This window comes from Alosa pseudoharengus, unplaced genomic scaffold (genome assembly GCF_046254945.1).
Source record: "Alosa pseudoharengus isolate Yale_2024_CS ecotype anadromous, Long Island Sound unplaced genomic scaffold, YU_APseudo_1.1 YU_APseudo_1.1_scf_23, whole genome shotgun sequence".
In the NCBI taxonomy this organism is placed as follows: domain Eukaryota; kingdom Metazoa; phylum Chordata; class Actinopteri; order Clupeiformes; family Clupeidae; genus Alosa; species Alosa pseudoharengus.
In genome coordinates, this window is record NW_027468685.1 from 33123138 (window position 1) to 33140533 (window position 17396).

The 17396-nt window shown below is 40.7% G+C and overlaps 1 protein-coding gene across 1 annotated transcript in view; it reads right to left on the reverse strand.

Moving 5' to 3' along the window:
- The window catches only part of ammecr1 (AMMECR nuclear protein 1), an 84437-nt gene extending 67517 nt beyond the window's left edge, over positions 1-16920 (reverse strand). The window contains exons 1-2 of the mRNA XM_076302399.1: positions 15306-16920; positions 5616-5726 (exon numbers count right to left, since the gene is read on the reverse strand). Coding sequence (XP_076158514.1) covers positions 5616-5726; positions 15306-15757 — 563 coding nt within the window. The 5' untranslated portion in view covers positions 15758-16920. The remainder of the gene's footprint in view (positions 1-5615; positions 5727-15305) is intronic.
- Positions 16921-17396: the final 476 nt, after the last annotated feature.

Sequence of the window (17396 nt, forward strand, 5' to 3'; positions counted from 1 at the left end):
GACGGCTTGTAACGACGCGCAACATCTAATTCACACTGCTGTAACCTCCTTTCTGTAACAGTTTCGTGTCATTGCGAATCTTTAAACAGACGATCTGACGGGAAGAATATTTAGAAGATTAAATACAACCCGAAACTAAAAAACAGACCAGGCCTCTACTGGAGACCGGCCTTTAACCCAAACCTTTAGCCACGCCAGGCGTTTAAAAGAGACAGGCGTCTCTTAGGGACTCGGCAATTATTTTTTTTTAAGTTTTACGGTATGCAGAAACATTTTCAACTGGAGCAAAACAATGCATGAATGTCACATGAAACACAATTAGATTGACCATATTGGACAACTGCCTTATCATAGGCATGTTACATGCATGACATGAAAAGTGGAACTTATAGAACGAAAATGACAAATAGAGTTCCATGACGGCAGAATCACTGGATCTAAACAAACTTTTGAAGTGGCTTAAATAGCATTGAATGTAGACATGTGGCATCATTTCTAGCTAATAAATTGTCTTCTCAAAGACTGGCGGCTGTTTAGAGTGACGTTTTTTGCTTAAAAAATAAAGCCAAAATACGTCTGTGAATTTAAGGATTTTAACCGCATGCTGTGAAGTTACGTGCAGATCTCTTTTACGGAGGAAACCCATGCTAAAATTAAACTCTGTAGTCACAAATTTGATCGTGTTGGTATGAATATATGTTGTAGTATGTGATTCCTACAGTGTAAAAAAATATACTAACATCTTAGAAACGTTGTAAAATTATTGAAATAGATTAACTCATTGAGTGCCAAAAACATAATATTACGTTTTTCCTTCCCATGCGTTGAGTGCCAAAAACGTAATATTACGTTTTTAGCTTTTTTTTTTTTAATTACGAAACTAGACACTCTAACACACCTTATATGTGATTTTGGGAACTCTGTGATGAATGGAAATGAAATATATGACGATCGAAAACTCATGAAAACGCAAGATCTGGACATTTTATCTGTACGTTTGATCTTAACTCTGCTTTTGATGGTTGCCGCTTTGTTTCAAATCAGTCACTGATTAGCCTATCAGTGACATGCACGCCAGGTCAAAATCAGGTCATTTATTTTCGTGGGTTTATCACTAGGTGGCAGGTCTCGTTAGATCTCATCTCAGAAACTTTGCAGGCAACACTTCTCAGGTGCTGAAGGGAGAAATGAAAAAGTCGAAGAAAAAGATAACGCTGGATGAGTCCACCTTTCTACTAAGACAAGATGACTCTAGCGGAGTAGCGGAGTAGGTGGTAGGCCGAGTCGCGCTTGCAAGAGGGCACGCCCTTGCCAGAGTGCCGAATATGTCGGTGATAGTGAAAGCAATATCTCCATTTCTAGAAAAAAAAAACAGGGATTTTGATGAAAACTAGCCACCGTTTAGCGTGGGATTTCTCAGGAACAGAAGCGTTTAGAAATACACGGTTTGCACCCACTGAGAGCTTAAAGTCTCACCTTTTAAACGGGCCATAGTATGTGTTCATAGCTATAACACAGAATATGCTGTGGCTGTACAAAAATCATCAACAATGGTCTAGATTGCTGGCACTCTAGGACAAAGCTTCCGAAAACAGCTTGGCATTCAATGAGTTAAGAAAGCACCGCTAATGGTGATTTCAATGGTTAGATTGATTTGTTTAGATCCAGTGAAATTGCTGCCTTGGCAACGCTACGTCATGGCTTCGGTACTCTATTACGCAGTCGGCTAAACATTTTAAACGTGCGAAAAACTGATGAATCCAGCATCGGTGTGTTGCATAAATTAAAACACAAATTGAAGCAACAACTTGACCATTGGACAATCCTACCACAAAACCTTTCCATAGGCCTGCAACGTTTATGACATAAAAAGTGGAATATGAACGCATTTATCACACCTGACAATTAAACGGAGCAGTCTGTTTGCGATTTGACTGATTCTTGAGAGCGAGGAGCGGGATATTTGCACCGCTCAGCTCCGTTCACTAGCTCTGATTCGGAGGCATATCATCACATATGTAAAGATTATAAAAAACGGATTATTTTTCGATTCATGGCAAGTTTCTTATTATTTTTTAATGCGTTCTGCGGAGAAGGGAGACTGGTGTTGGACAGAGTAACACGGCAGACTACTTTTTTTATTTTGACAACGTAGTTAAGGCGGCAGGCGTGTTTTGCCAAGGCAAAACATTGGTAGGTGAACTCAACTGAATCAAAGATAATCTCTAAGGCTGTATCTAGCCTTAAAGTTCCCAAATGTTTTTTTTCCCCTCACAGCTGCAGCCCTAGAAATGTTTACACCGTTGACACCTGCATCTTTGCTTTGTTTTGCCTCACCAACACTGCCCTTTTCACTGTGGTACTAGATATTCACAAGAAAAGATATCCCGGAACTTTGCCAATACTATGTGGTTACCGTCACTTTAGGCAGGGCTCCAGACTAACTTTTTGCACTGGTTGCACTGGTGCGCCTAACTTTTTTTCTTAGTTGCACCAACACAAAAGTTAGGTGCACCCAAATTTTCAACCACATCGCATTTAACACCGCAGCAGGTTCACTTTTCTTCCTTAATTACTGCCCTATATAGGTTGTCCTATGACTTATGATTTACAATTCTACAAGAAAAGTAACTTAATGAAATGTTGGTGCTTTAAGTGCTTCACTGAGCTGAAATTTAAACTTAAAACATCTCAAGATGAATTAAATAAAAATAACAGTGAGTAAATTAACAGTGCACGTCTTTTAAGGGCTTCAAACTGCATCTCATGGCTCAATGTCTTACATACTATCCTTCATGATCTTTAGGCCTTGGCTAAACCAGCTCGCCATGCTAGCATCTTCCATAGAAATGTATTTGAGCACAATTTAAAGAGATGTTCCAAGTAGCCTGGGGGATTTTTATGTGATTTTGCAATGATGATTGCAATAATCATTTGACAGCCCCACAATGCAATTTACTTTTTAATTTTAGTATTTTTACATTTTCAATAAGAACATCACTATGGTTAGGCCTATTATTGGAAGGCCTATTATTATAGGCTATTGCAATGACTTACCATGCTCGATCTAAATGTGTCCATTCAATTCACCGTACACAATGACCACAGTTATACTGTACATGCAAGGATTATTCGGGCTTTAAATGTAGCAGCGATATTCGGTTTGCGCCAAATACCGGATTAAATTGATTGATGCCATCAGAATGAGTTTACACAACTCGCGCGCAAAACAAATATTGCTGTTGAAAACCGGGTTACTCCCTGCATGTAACTGCGGTCAATGACGCACTCCTTTTCGGCGATATCTGTATCTTTGTCGTTCGGGAAGGCCTTGTATGCATTGTTCGCAATTTTAAGACGTCTTTTCATCTGCAATGACTCCTATAAATTTGGCGCAAGTGCAGGGCTGTACGTTAACTTTTTTTGCAAGTAGCACTGGTGCTACAGAGGTTAAAAGTTTTGTAGCACCAGCCACAAATTCTGTAGCATCGATATAAAACCTCTAAAATCTCTAAAAACAATCAGTTCATCACAGTTCATCAATTGTGGTTGGGATCTAGGCCTACTGCAACTGGATTGATAAAAGATCATGTACCTGTAAACATCTCACCTGGCTACATTGTGTTTGAGATGAACAAAAGCTATCAGCATGATATGTTATTTAGTTGTTGTGTTTTTGTAAAAACAAAAAAACAATCCCTGACAGTTCCATGCAGTTAGACGTTTCAATGGGTATCAGCAAGACAGGTCATGCCATTGATTTTTTGTTAATTTTTCTTATTCATGGAAGTGCGTTAATTTATTTTTGAATAAGTAAAAGATATGCTGAAGATTTTATTCCACTAAGATTTAATTCACGTTTAGTTCATATTTCTAAGTTTTTAGATTAGTGTAACGCAACCCTACATTCAACCTTATTGTCATTGCACGAGTGAAATACCGTAATTACAGTGGTGCAAATGAGTAGGCTAACTGACATGTCAAATGCATCCCTAGACTGTTCCATACACAAAAGCTACAGTAGGTAGCCTAGATAGCTGAAGGTCTGTGGCTAACGCAGTCGTAATTAAAGTGTCGTGAAGGTTTTTTCGGAACCGATCTTGTTTTAAGCACTACAAAGCGAGACTGTTGCGCATGAAGTGGGCTCATATTTGACAGATAGAAGCGAACGTCCCGGTGGACTTTTTTCTTCTAAGTTTTAGATCTGAATGGTGTTGTTTGGATAAGTTGTTCGTTTTAAACTGAACTAAAAATGTAAAGCAACAAGGCGATTGCCACAAACTTCTACCTCTGCTTGCCTAATCTAATCACCTCAGCCCGGCCCGGTCGGAAGATACTTTCGCTTTAGGCTAAACATATCTATCACTTGTTTGATTCGCGAGGATAATTTGCAAGGTGTTGTTTGTTTTGGAGTTGGATTGTTTGGATACTAGGCCTACAAACAAGTAGACATAGTTGCAGTCTACACGATTAAAAACTAAGTTGAAATCAAAGTAGCCTACATCGATTCCCCTCTCACAGAAGTAGTCTATACATACGCACTTCAAACAAACAAACGTTTCACCGGGAGCTTACACCGGGCTCGTAACGAAGAGCTCCGTTCGCGACGCGCAAAAACAGAAGACGGGTCTTTTTTTTTTTTTTTTATGTAGCCTAAGCGCCGCTATCACATCTGGTGTAGCCAGTTGCACTGATCACAGTAGAAGGTAATTGATGTAGCCTCCCTGTCAGTCTCACACGCATGCATTGTATTGCCATAAGCAAAACTGTATACTGTAGCACCAGTGCTACCTTGGTAAATCATCCATCGCACAAACAAATTTTTTTGTAGCATGTGCGACATATATGTCACACTGTACAGCCCTGCGCAAGTGGCATTCCTGTACGTCGGGTTTACGTTCAAACTATTTTTCTGGTGAATAATTATTTCGGACTGAACTTGGTGAAGGGAAGTTTCACTAGGCCTATCGTAGGCAACGATAAACTTGATCATCATCTCGGGCTCGTCTGATCGGTTTGCTGCTGCCAGCCGCCGAAAGGCAGTGGGGAGAGGGGACATTTATCTCGGCCTATGTGACCACACTGTAATGCAACTACATCCACTCTGTTTATCTGACGGGTCTCTGACCTCTCTCTCTCTCTCTCTGCAGCACACGCATTTTCAAATTTACACAGGCACTGGGCCACGGCCAATCAGAGGGAAGGTCCCACCCTTCACTATCTGTGATTTGTTTAAAGCACGATATTGGCCAAATATGTGTCTGTTATTGAACCAAAGGTAGAGTTTCAATGCGGACACTTTTTCCTCTCTCGAATAGCTGGTCGCACCGGTGCGACCTCCGATTTTTTTTAGTCGCACTTTTGAAAAATTAGGTTGCATATGCAAATTGGTCGCACTCTGGAGCCCTGTTAGGTTGTATGTGATAGACGGGTAGCAGTGTCATTTAACACCGCAGTGACAGCGCAATAAAGTATTTCATTTAACACAACTGTTTCAAAGAAAAAAGTATTTCAAAGAAACTTACTGCTGGCTCTGACTATTAAAGGCAATGTACATGTCAAGCTTTATGTATGCAAGAGATTGTCAGTAAAAATGATTTATGAAAGATACTCACCTAGTAAGGGTGTACTCCCTGAGTCCTGAGTGCAGGTTCATGGCAGAAAATGTACCTATACAACCCCTCAACCTCTTGTCTCTGCCAATTTTCCAAGTGACGAACAGTGGACTGCAGGAATGGGAGAGAACATTAGTGACAAAATCGTTGCAAATGTATATATTTAAAAATTGTGAAAGGTGGGAATATTCAATTGTTCAAATCAGCCATCCTCTAGATAAACTATAACCCCAAATCAGAAAAAGTTGGGACGTTGCGCAAAATGGAAATAAAAAAAGAATGTGATAATATACAAGTTTTTAACCCCATATCTAGCAGCAAAAAGGACATAGACAACATATCAAATGTTGAAAATGAAAATTGACTATTTCATGGAAAACATGATCATTTTGAATTACATGCCAGCAGCATGTTTCAAAAAAACTTGGGACAGGGAATATTTACCGCTGTGGTGCTTCACCTCTTCCATTAACAAAATTCTGTAAATGTTTAGGAACTGAGAAGACTAGTTGCTATAGTTTTGAGAAGTAAATGTTGTCCCATTCCTGCTAGATATAGGATTTCAGTTGCTCAACAGTATGAGGTATCAGTATGTTTTTCATTTCATGATGCACCTAATTCAACAGGTCTACACTGCAGACAGGTCATTTTAGCACCTGGACTATTCCTCTACGTAGAAATACTGTTAAAATGTGTGCAGAATTAATTTTGGCATTGTTTTCCTGAAATATTCAAGGTCTTCCCTGGAAAAAAAACATTGCCTGGATGGCAGTATATGTTGCTCAAAACCTGTATACATAATTCAGATTTGATTATGCCTTGCCAGATGTGCAAGATGCCCATGCTGTAGGCACTAATGCACCTCCACACCGTCATAGATGTTGGGTTTCGAATTGAGGGTCAAAAGTTGGAAAGCTTGGTTGCTTGGATAGGCCCTCTCCTTTTAGCCCAGATGGGTCCATCATTTCCTAAAAGAATAGCAAATTTTGATTGGTCTCACCACAGGACCTTTTTCCATGTTACCTCAGTCCATTTTAAACAAGCTCAGGCCCAGATAAGATGGTGGTATATCTGTATCATGTCTAAATACAATTACTCTAGCATTTCTGAATTGAGTATCAAACTCTGCTCATAGACAATGGTTATCAGAGGTTTTCCTGAGCCCATACAATGATTTTCTTTACAGCAACAGGTCTGGTTTTAATGCAGTGCCATCTGAGGTCCAAAAGCCATCCAATATTGTTATTCAGCTCTATCCCTAGTTTGCAAAGTTTTCCCTGGATTCTCTGAATATTTTAATGATATTATGTACTGTATATGATTAACTCCCCAAATTCCATGTTAAGAAGCATTAAAATGACATTGTTTCAACATTTGTGCACTCAGGCCATCCTTAAAAATATTTTTGTTTGCAGTAACCCGACCGACCCTGTCAATTTAGAACCGACCCAAATATTTATTTTTTCCCCCTTTTAGTCCGACCGACTTGCGTTAATACCGACCGAATGTTTTTTTTATTACTCTAAACAACCAATACAAATGCAATAAAATAATATTTCTTTTAGTAGGCCCAAGTATTGTGAAAATAAATTGCCTACATGCAAACGTGGCTCACTTAAATAAAACCCTGTGGCGTCATCTGTACACCATTGGTTTTACGCATGTCACACTATGGCCTACGCTTCGTTTCATTCACACAAACTGATAACGCTTTTACTTGGCACGAAGTTCTGGAAGAACTGTGGCCAGATCTTTTCTCATCCCTTCTCCCCCTAGTCTAACGGTGACCGTGTCGGAGTATTGAAATTGGTTGTGGTCTATTCAGCATTTCTCAAAATATGGGTCCGCAACATGGAGACTGCTGGTCCGCGGAGTCGTGGAGTGAAATTAGGCCCGGTGCTTCATCTGATAATTTGCTGCGCAGTTGATCAAGAAACCGCGGATCGACGAAAAAAGAAAACAAACGTTTCTGCTATCGATGTTATTAAACATGGAGCCCTACAATTAAGTGGTGGTATGAGCATTCATTCAATGCGCGTCTGCGCGAGAGAAACTGAAACTAATCGATAACGTTGGTATCAAAGCTCCGCTTCAACCTGTTGGAAGGCTATTTATTTAACGAAACTTAATAGAACGACGTTGTTTTTTGGAACTTCCTTAGAAACAGAGCAGAGACTGTATAATACACTGTATAGCATTGAGTATTGTATAGTCAAATTTCAATATAACGTGGCCAAGAGCTATTGTAGCCTTCTTTCTGGGTACATGTAGATGAGCCCTATGACCCCAAAGTCTGCCATGACCGGGCCTCAGGTCAAAGAAGTTTGAGAAAGGCTGGTCTATATAACCTGCATCAGAATGAGGTTTGCAATGGTGCGCCTGAAGGCACGGGTTGAAGACCCAGTCAGTTACATCACGATATACACATTTGTGTAAATTCATTCTTACATAATTACCATGACCAAAATTTTACTTTTTTTTTTACTTTGAATCTTGAAAAAAAAAATATTGACCTACCTACCGACCCATTTTTATTTTTTTTTGGCTGTTACTGCAAACAAAAATATTTTTAAGGATGGCCTCAGGTTTACACAGTGTGATGAATACCCCTACATCTTTACTTCTAAAGCCTATTTTATGCTTAGCGTCGAATTGACGGCGTACCCCCGCGGACCCCTCTGCGTCGTCACAAACCCCTCTCCGACCCCTCCGCCGTAGCTCGGGACTGTGATTGGTCAACTCGTCCTGTGTTGATAGTCGGTGTTTCTACCGGCCTACTGTGGGGATTAGCAACATGCTAGTTCACTGACATAAGCTTTGCAAATAAACTCAGACATATTTTAATTACAATAACGGGGTTTTCCGTCTGTAGATAGATAGATACTTTATTGATCCCCAGGGAAAATTCCAGAAATTGTAATGTGTGTATATGTCAGTAACGTTTTGAAATGAACACTCCGCCAGCAAGCAGTACTTTGTGGGCAGTTGTGCTAAAGTTTGACTGCTAACATAACTTAAACTGGCTGGCAGACACCTCACAAATAACCTCAGACTCTTATTTACTGGTTTACGGTGTCTATTTCTCAATACTTTAGTACAAAATCTAAGCAAGAAAAGGCCAAACAAATAAGATTAATATTTTGGCACGACAATCTATGGGGTTTGCCATTCTGAGTAGCAGAGCCCGTTTACATTCTCTGTGAGTAGGCTGCCGTTTCGGTCATAGGCTACAGCATTATGTCTATGGGCTGCAGACTTGTTTCGGTGGTGGGCGACGCAGTATGTATATTTGCATGTATATTTGCATTTAGCCTGTATATCAAGTATCCTGCAAAATGTATCCTAATTTATTTGTGAATCCATCTGTTGCAAATCCAAATGGTGATATGTCTAACTCCATACTGCAGGCCTACTACTACTAAAACAAACAGCCCATTTCCCTTCCACTCCTGTTGTTTTTAAATGTGCTATAAAAATAAAAAAGTGACTTGACTTGACTACATGCCTAGTTGGGAAATTGTCCTGTCGCTAAGCACCACCCTTAGAACGCAAATGAGCCAATGACAGTCCAGCCTCATCTGACTCGGACATCAGTAGGGCCCTATGAAATCAGTTTTATTATTTTCCAAATTCCGTTTTATTTTCTCTCAAATTCCGTTTTTTTGGATTTCATTTTAGTCGTTTCTGATTTTTCTTTTTCTTTTATTTAAGCAGCATCCACCTATAAAAAACTCAATGACAGACACAATTCAGCTTTTTAAATATTCTGCAAAGCCAATCATTCAAAGTTCTCCAACATTTAGCCAAATATTCAACAAATCTCTGCTCAAAAACAACAGTTAGGGCCTAAGGCTTGCATAACTTCAACAAGTTTAGATCTCAATAAAAGGGCACTTTGTGAATCAAAATTGTCCACTACATAAAAGTAGCCTACTTTTTTGTAAATTCATGTTTCATTTTAAATATGTGTTGTTTTTTAGAGTTTTCTAGAGTATTTAGCCTACCATCGTTAGCACACATCTCCATTGAAGTATGGTTACATGAGGCTAAGGGGCTTGGTGTTTCGCTCTCTCGTCCGTGAAAATCTATTGCAGCACTTTTTGGTGGGTCTGCGCGTCTGCTTGAGGTTGCTGACATTCACGTCTGGGAATGGGACTGCTTGCAATGTTTCAAGAAACTGACATAGCGGTATGTCAGCTTCTGCACACATTTCAACACACCACAAACTCACATCAACTACTGATTTTGTCATTGTCTTGAATGGAGGGATTTTCCCACAGTGGATTTAAGTATAAGTATAAGTATACATACTCTTTTGATCCCGTGAGGGAAATTTGGTCTCTGCATTTATCCCAATCCGTGAATTAGTGAAACACACTCAGCACACAGTGAAGTGAAGCACAAACTAATCCCGGCGCCGTGAGCTGCCTGCAACAACAGCGGCGCTCGGGGAGCAGTGAGGGCACTTCAGCCGTGCCTACTGGTCGGGGTTTGAACCGGCAACCCAACCCTCTGGTTATAAGTCCGAAGCGCTAACCAGTAGGCCACGGCTGCCCCAAACAATTTAGCTTTGTTCTTAAGTTGCCCTTTTGATTTCTATGGTCGCTATATGTATTTGCGAGTCAGGTCAATTATGTGTTGACAAAACTTGCGAGCTAGTTGTTTTCAGACTCATATAGTCATTGGGGTATTGTTTAGCCCCGTTAGGGACTGTTCGTTTTTTAAGGGGGCAGCGGAGGAGTTTTGGGAGCGTTAGTCAAAAAAGACGTGACCCTCCCTCGCCAGCAAGAAATTTTTCTATAACCCTCCAAAGTGATTGAGAAAAAACGCATGACCCTCCCCAACAATTTAAACCCTTCTGTAGACTGGGTCAATTAGGGAGCTTGCATGCTACCACTCCTTCCTTGAAATGCCTTGAAAAGGCCATAGTTTGCACAATTTCACAAATAATCACCGGGACCGAAACATACCCGTCAACTTTTTCCGGGGTTTATCACGTATTTGAACTTTTTTTCCCGCCATCTTAGCAGGAGCTGCAGGGCCATAGCAAGGGGGTGCGAGGCCCTGTGCGAACTTGACAGGTGCGAGACCCTTTTCACTTACGTGCATGAAATCATGTGATAGCCTACTTTACACGTAGCCTACCTGTTGGTGCATTTCAATAGTAGGCTAATAGACCAGCTTGTCTTTAAGAGGGGAAGCCTATAACATTAGCTGAGTCACATAGGCTACTTTGGCCATAAGCCGTTTATCATAGGCTAAATCACGAAACCAAACTAATGTAACAAAGCACTTTAACAGGGGGAATTAATTGGGCATGAATCATTGTGCTGAACGCTATTTGTCAATGAACAGAAACACACTCGACATTCAAACTATTGATAAGATGTGCACTATGGAAACTGGTCTGTAGGCTACCATTGGACAAATAAATGACATTGACTCGCCATATCCTGACTGAATAAAAACATTTTCTTGCTTACTTTGCCGCAAACTCAGCAATGAAATCATAGGCCAGCTTGCAGGTAGCCTAACGTCTTTTTCAATTCATAGAAGGGCGAGCCCCTAGTCTTTCCTGTGTCAAGGAGGGGCGCAAATAGTTTTTAATAGCCTATTCAACTTCGAAAAGCTTTGTTCACCCGATGCCAGTCACTGATCGCAATTTAAAAGTTTGGAAAGGTTCATCTTTTTAAGTTTTAAGTGCAGTAGCCTAGGCCTATCTGTCCCCTTTTGAATTATATCTCGAGCCTAATGAGGTAGCCTACAATGCGTTGTCCTGGGATTCGGACGTGCTCCAAAAGAAAAAAAACTTCAGGGATAGATTTTTATAGATGGTTATGAGGAGCAATATGAGAAAGAAATTTGATGATCATTGATCGTTGTTTTAGGACGTTAAGCCTTTTATGCGTCAGTGAAGGAGAAGATTGAAGAAACATGCTGTCACGTCAGGTAACCTAAAGGTTCTTAGTGATGAGGAACAATATCAGAGAAATTTGGTGATCACTGATCGTTGTTTTAGGACATTAAGCCACGTTAAGCTTTTTGCTTAGGCTACAATAGGCGTTAATGAAGAATAAATGCTTAATGTCATCTTTGGCCAGGTTGCGAGGCCATGGGCGACGGCCCAAATGTTGCTGTTTTCATAAATACAAAAGTTGGGTGACCCTCCCTCCTAGAATAAAAAAATCCTCAACAAAGAATAAAAAGACATGACCCTCCCCTATTTTCCTCCGGTGGTCCATTCCATAAATACCGAACGTTCCCTTATCTAGCAGTCAAGCAGTTTAGTGTTTTGCCACCGCTGATGGGATCACTTATTGTCTTGGTCATGCACCAATCAACAAACTCAACGACACACGTGAATATTCGATGTATGATGATTAATAGGCTACGCAACGTGTTTAATAATGTCTTTTGGCCACGGTTTAGGCAGACCTTCTTATTTGCATTTTGTTTTAAAGTAAACTGAAATAAAAGAGAAGCAAGTAAAAAGTTTATTTAATGTGTCAACAGAATATCTGCAAATTCCGTGCAATTCCGTGTTTATAAGAGAATTCCGTTTTCATGTGTAGATTCCGTGATTCCGTCCGCGTTTTCCGCATTGTGGAAATCATAGGGCCCTACATAAGCTCGAACAACTCCATCGGGAAACAACAGGGAGGAGGCATACAATTACAAATGAATGTTTTTTGAGGAAATAAACTCCATAAATAACCACAGACGGATAACAATGGTCAAACGTTGTGCATGGGGGACGTGTAATACCAAGTAGCAAGTACCCCGAGAGGCTAGAAAACAGGGGTATATTTAATCAACAGCAGCTTACAGGACATCTCTCGCATTTGCAACAGCTCGACGTAATGTAGGCTACTAAGCCAACAACGTGGACACAGTAACCAGGTTCCCTGTTAAATCCCAAAATGAAAATGCTCATTAGCCAACTACTATATTCTTACTACATCGAATGTTAACGTAGCCTAACATATCTCTGTCTCAATCTTCCACTAGCTAGCTAGCATTAACGTCAGTGGTTTTAGCGTGTTGATACTCGCCTCCACTTTAAGCTCGTCACCTATGTATTTTAAAGTTTTGAATATACCCCTCAATAGCATTACTAAGTCCCTTTTGGTTGCTTCTGGAGGAAATGAAATCCTTTATCGACTAAAATGTCCTCAAAGCCTGCTTTGATATATTGTCAGCTGCCATTTTCCATAATGTATTTCTAGTCTGGTTTGTTCGTCCAAGTTTCACACTGTAAAAATGGGGGCCGGGACTTAGCGACAGGTCAAAACATAAAACAAAAATATCAGCGCAAATTATCAGCCGGAATTCTGTTATCAGAACGATAATAATATTTTTCTTTTTTCACTTATTCGCCGATATATCGTGCATCCCTAGTTTCAACCAGGCCATTTTAGTTAAATTAACTTAGTTCCAGTGTGTAGACAGATAGTGAGAGGGTTGGGGTGGAGAGGTTCATTTTTTGAACACATGTGTTAATTAAAATTTGACAGGAAGTTTGGAAAACAGTAGCATATAATAAGCAAGGACCGTCTGCACATTTGTCTGTCTGTTCTTCACATATCTCTTGCACAGTTTGTTTGGCCTACATCAAAGTAGGTGTAACAACAAAAGTGAAATGTGTCAAGTATGACACTGCTTTGACGTATGAACTGCGGAATATAAGCAAACTGTTCAAAGACAATTTAGGCCTATCTGACCTCAACAATATGGCGACTGCCCCTAGATGTGATGTACCTGCAGGCAAAAAAATGTAGCGCCTCTCTGTCACTCCAAGCATAGCCTACTCTGACACACTGACACAACTGTGTAAATTCTGCATGCTGTTGAATTTGATGTTTGTTTATTCAGAGTTACACTCTCAGAACATTCAGAAAGTACTCTGGGATCTTCAGCTAAAAGGAAAGAATGGCAGAAGGTGATGAATTTGTTGAAGATTGCATGGAGCGAAATTCACTCTTGATTGGGCAAAATGAGATCAAACGAGGCAAGCAAATCAGATTTGGCAAATCTGTAATACAAATGAGAACCATTCAATAACTAATTAACATGTGTGTTTTGTATGTAACATTCACTAGAGGTGGTAGTAACAAAAAAAAGTTTTTAAAAAAAGTTGGCAAAGGCCTTTAACATGAGAACATTTTAAACAGTGTCTGGGCGACCATTGACGTCTATGTCAACATGGATTGTAGCATGTTTGTTATACAAACTTAGTGAGGGCAAATAATGGAAGCGCATTTTGGGCCGGAAGATATCTGAAGTGTTTGACTGTTGTTGTTTTTCCATTCTCATATGTTCCTGAGTAAAGGTAAAGCAAATACCACAAAATGGCTTCAAAATTAAGGTATTGTAGATCACATGCACATTAAATATTGAATGGTTAGTGTGAAAATACCCACCCTAAACTTCAAACAATGGGCTGACAGCTCTTTACTGATCACCATAACAAGCCCTAATATTCTGTACAAGTGTAACGTTAACGTACACTCCACTTTACTCTCTGTAAACTCTGGAACTGACCTGAGAAATACATTGAAAGGACAAATGCACAGCAAATTACCATTTGTTTAACATTACTACATTTACCATAAACGTTGTCTAGATTCGGCTAAAACGCCTACATTTTAGAAATATGAAAGGTGTGGGGGGGGGGGGGGGGGGGGTGAGTTGTTTCTGATCTCCCTCTGACAACAATGGCGTTAGCATGCTAACAAGCAGACACAATAAAAGTTAGCTAAGATGCTAGCAGAGACCGGCAGCAATACGGAAAGTGCCCGGCAGCTTTATTGTCTTCTATTCTACTGATTCGACAAAAAATCAAGATAGCCACTTAAGGTTAAAGGTTGGTAAGCAAATATGGATTTACATGCATTATTTGCTCGTCATAAACCTTCAAACGGACTAACGTTAGGTAGTCGCTTAGCTCACGGAAGCGATCAGATAACAACTTTCACGGGGCTAAGCTAACGATTATTCCCTATTCATATGCGGTAACAATTCTCATAGAATCATCGGATCATTTACAGAATGTATCTTAATATTGTCCCTGTTTATTAAGCTTACAAGCAAACATTACAATGGCCTTCAACAGAGATATCTGCACAGCTAAGTTAACGTAAAAGACCGTTAGGCCTTTAAACCAGTTAACGTAACGTTGACATTAGTCTAACAAGTGCTAACGTTAGCTTTATCTTTAACGTTGGATACATTTTAACATTAACGTGAAACCCTTCCGTGAAACAACAACGAAGTCATTTAGCTCTCATAACGTTAATTTCGGTACCAATCAATTATCTGTATTATTTTCATTTCACACATGGCTATCAATATTGAGCAGAAACACGTAATCTTTACCGCTAACGCACTGCTAACACCAGAAAGCTTAGCAGCTAGTTGCGTTAGGAATTTAACTGGCGAGCTAGCCATCACTAAGCCACGTTAACATTAACGTTAACGTTAACTTGCGTTACCTTTCGTGAGACAAAAAGTAAGCACAAGTTACTTATTAGCTGTTAACAGACCGTTGACATTAGCTTAATCAGACAGCCTTAGGAAAAATATAAAATCATTGGAATTAAAACTATCATTAAAGCACAGGTAAGTCAACGATAGGCCTAATACTATTGCTATACAATTATTAGCTGATAGCTTAACGTTAACGGTACTTACTAGGGGTCGTTTGTAAACCTGGGTGTCCGTGGAGGTTGGTATCCGTAGAGATGACAATAAAGGACGTCGAAACAGAAGCAACACATCTCAGCTGACACGACCATTTTCCTACCTCCGCTCCCAGAGCCACTAGAGCCGGGGCTGAGATGAGGAGAGAGGGCAGTGGAGTTGTAGCTTCCCCCCGAGGAAGGGGACAGAGTGTTGCTGTTACTGCTACTACTACTACTCCCTGGCCCCCCTAGGCCGTTCACTCGGTTCACGTTCCCTGCCGCAACAGCAGCGGACGAGCCAATCCCCAAGTCCGATCCACAATGCCCGCTTCCAGCTACCCCACTAGCCGTTCCGCCGGGACCTCCAGACCCAGGGGATCCCGACAACTTCTGCTTCTTCACCCCGCAGCACCCGGCCGCCATCTTGGAACAATCTGCACCGACACACCGCTTCCGACCCATCACCGTCACCGCGGGAAGGGCGGGAGGGAAGGCCGACCAGACGTACAAATCCCACTGCGTCAACACGTTCGACGGACAATGCTCCACCTTCCCTGTTGTGTCAAACACCTAGCTCAGTTTACGTGTTAATTCCAAATGTAGAAATGGGACTGCAGTGTCATCCAAACCAATATGCCCACTCCACACGGAAGAATATGCAATTGTCCTTGAGAGGCAACCGGTTACGAACGGCGAGGAATCATACGTTTTAATGAATCCAAGATATTTCACACTTCTTCAACCAAACTCGGAATCCAAAGGCCATCCGTTGTCATAATATAAAATTACCAGTTAGGCCTTTACATGGCCCTAAGATGAATATTTACACATTCTTTGTCAGATGCATTAATTTAAGACATAGGGACATCCGATAGGCAGCTACTCGTTGCAACACAAATCAGTCATCTAGTAAGGGGTTGCAAACTAAACAACGTCTCAGCCTGCACAGGATGTTGCACCTTTGATAGCCGAGTATTATAACGATTGTTGGCTCACATCCGACCTCAGATACGGAGACTGCTACAATATCCGATTCTGAAGTCGACGCAGTCAAAATGGCTAGGGGCAATGCGGTTTAATTTCTGAATTACAGCATTTGCAAGTAACAAGTCACTCAAGCAAAGCTTGACAGGCTTTACGCCGCAGGTCCTGCTGTTCTTATTTCAGTCCTAATGCAAAAAGCAGTTCTGAAACTTTGTTGTCGATTTGTTTGGACGTTACCACTCGATAATAGGTAGACATATTTTTAACAGTATATTAATCCATTTGTAGAGATCCACCGTTTTCCCCACCTTCGTTGCTAACTGCTAACATTCAGCTACGTTGGTTGCCGTAAAGACCTGGTTACCCCAAAGTCGTTGCTACCGTGTATCTGCCACGCAAATAGAGAATCCAGGACGCATTTTGTGATCAATTCTTCCCTGGATAACCGGATGATTCTCTATGCATCCTACGTTAGCATGAGCTGTAGATTGCCCTTCCCAGGCAGTAGCCTATCCCGTAATCGCGTGCAGTAGTACTGATAGTCCTCAGTCTGGAAGAAATAAAGAAAGAGAGCGAATTCACCAACCGGAGGCTGCTGTCCTTTGACACCACCGCCTTGCCAGGAACTTACAGCTGTCTGCAGATAGATGCTGCTGTACAATCATGCCCGTATGCCTTTAATTTAAGGAAAGATGTATCTCATGACGTGTACTCAACTCAAACTTATCACACACACACACACACACACACGTGCTTCTCAGATATATTTCAAGGGTTTAAAAAGTTCCAAGTGTGTGCGAGTTGTCTGTGATGGCAACAAACATTGTGATGTCATTAAAGCTGTAACGTTTAGCATTAAGCAACATTTAACGCCTAGGCCTACTTATTGAAGTCATTGGCCTCCAATAAATCATATTGCTAGTCCATTTTTAAGTAGCAGATTAAACAAAGCAAAACAAATAATACATTGAACATAAAATCATTTTATTTAGAACTAGCCTATGCTGCTCATTCTACCTGCAAGCACACCGTTTGTTCAGAAGGGGACGTACAGCTTTTGAGCTCAAAACGTTTAATTTTGCTCCATATTTTCAATATAGTATTGCAGAGGAGAATT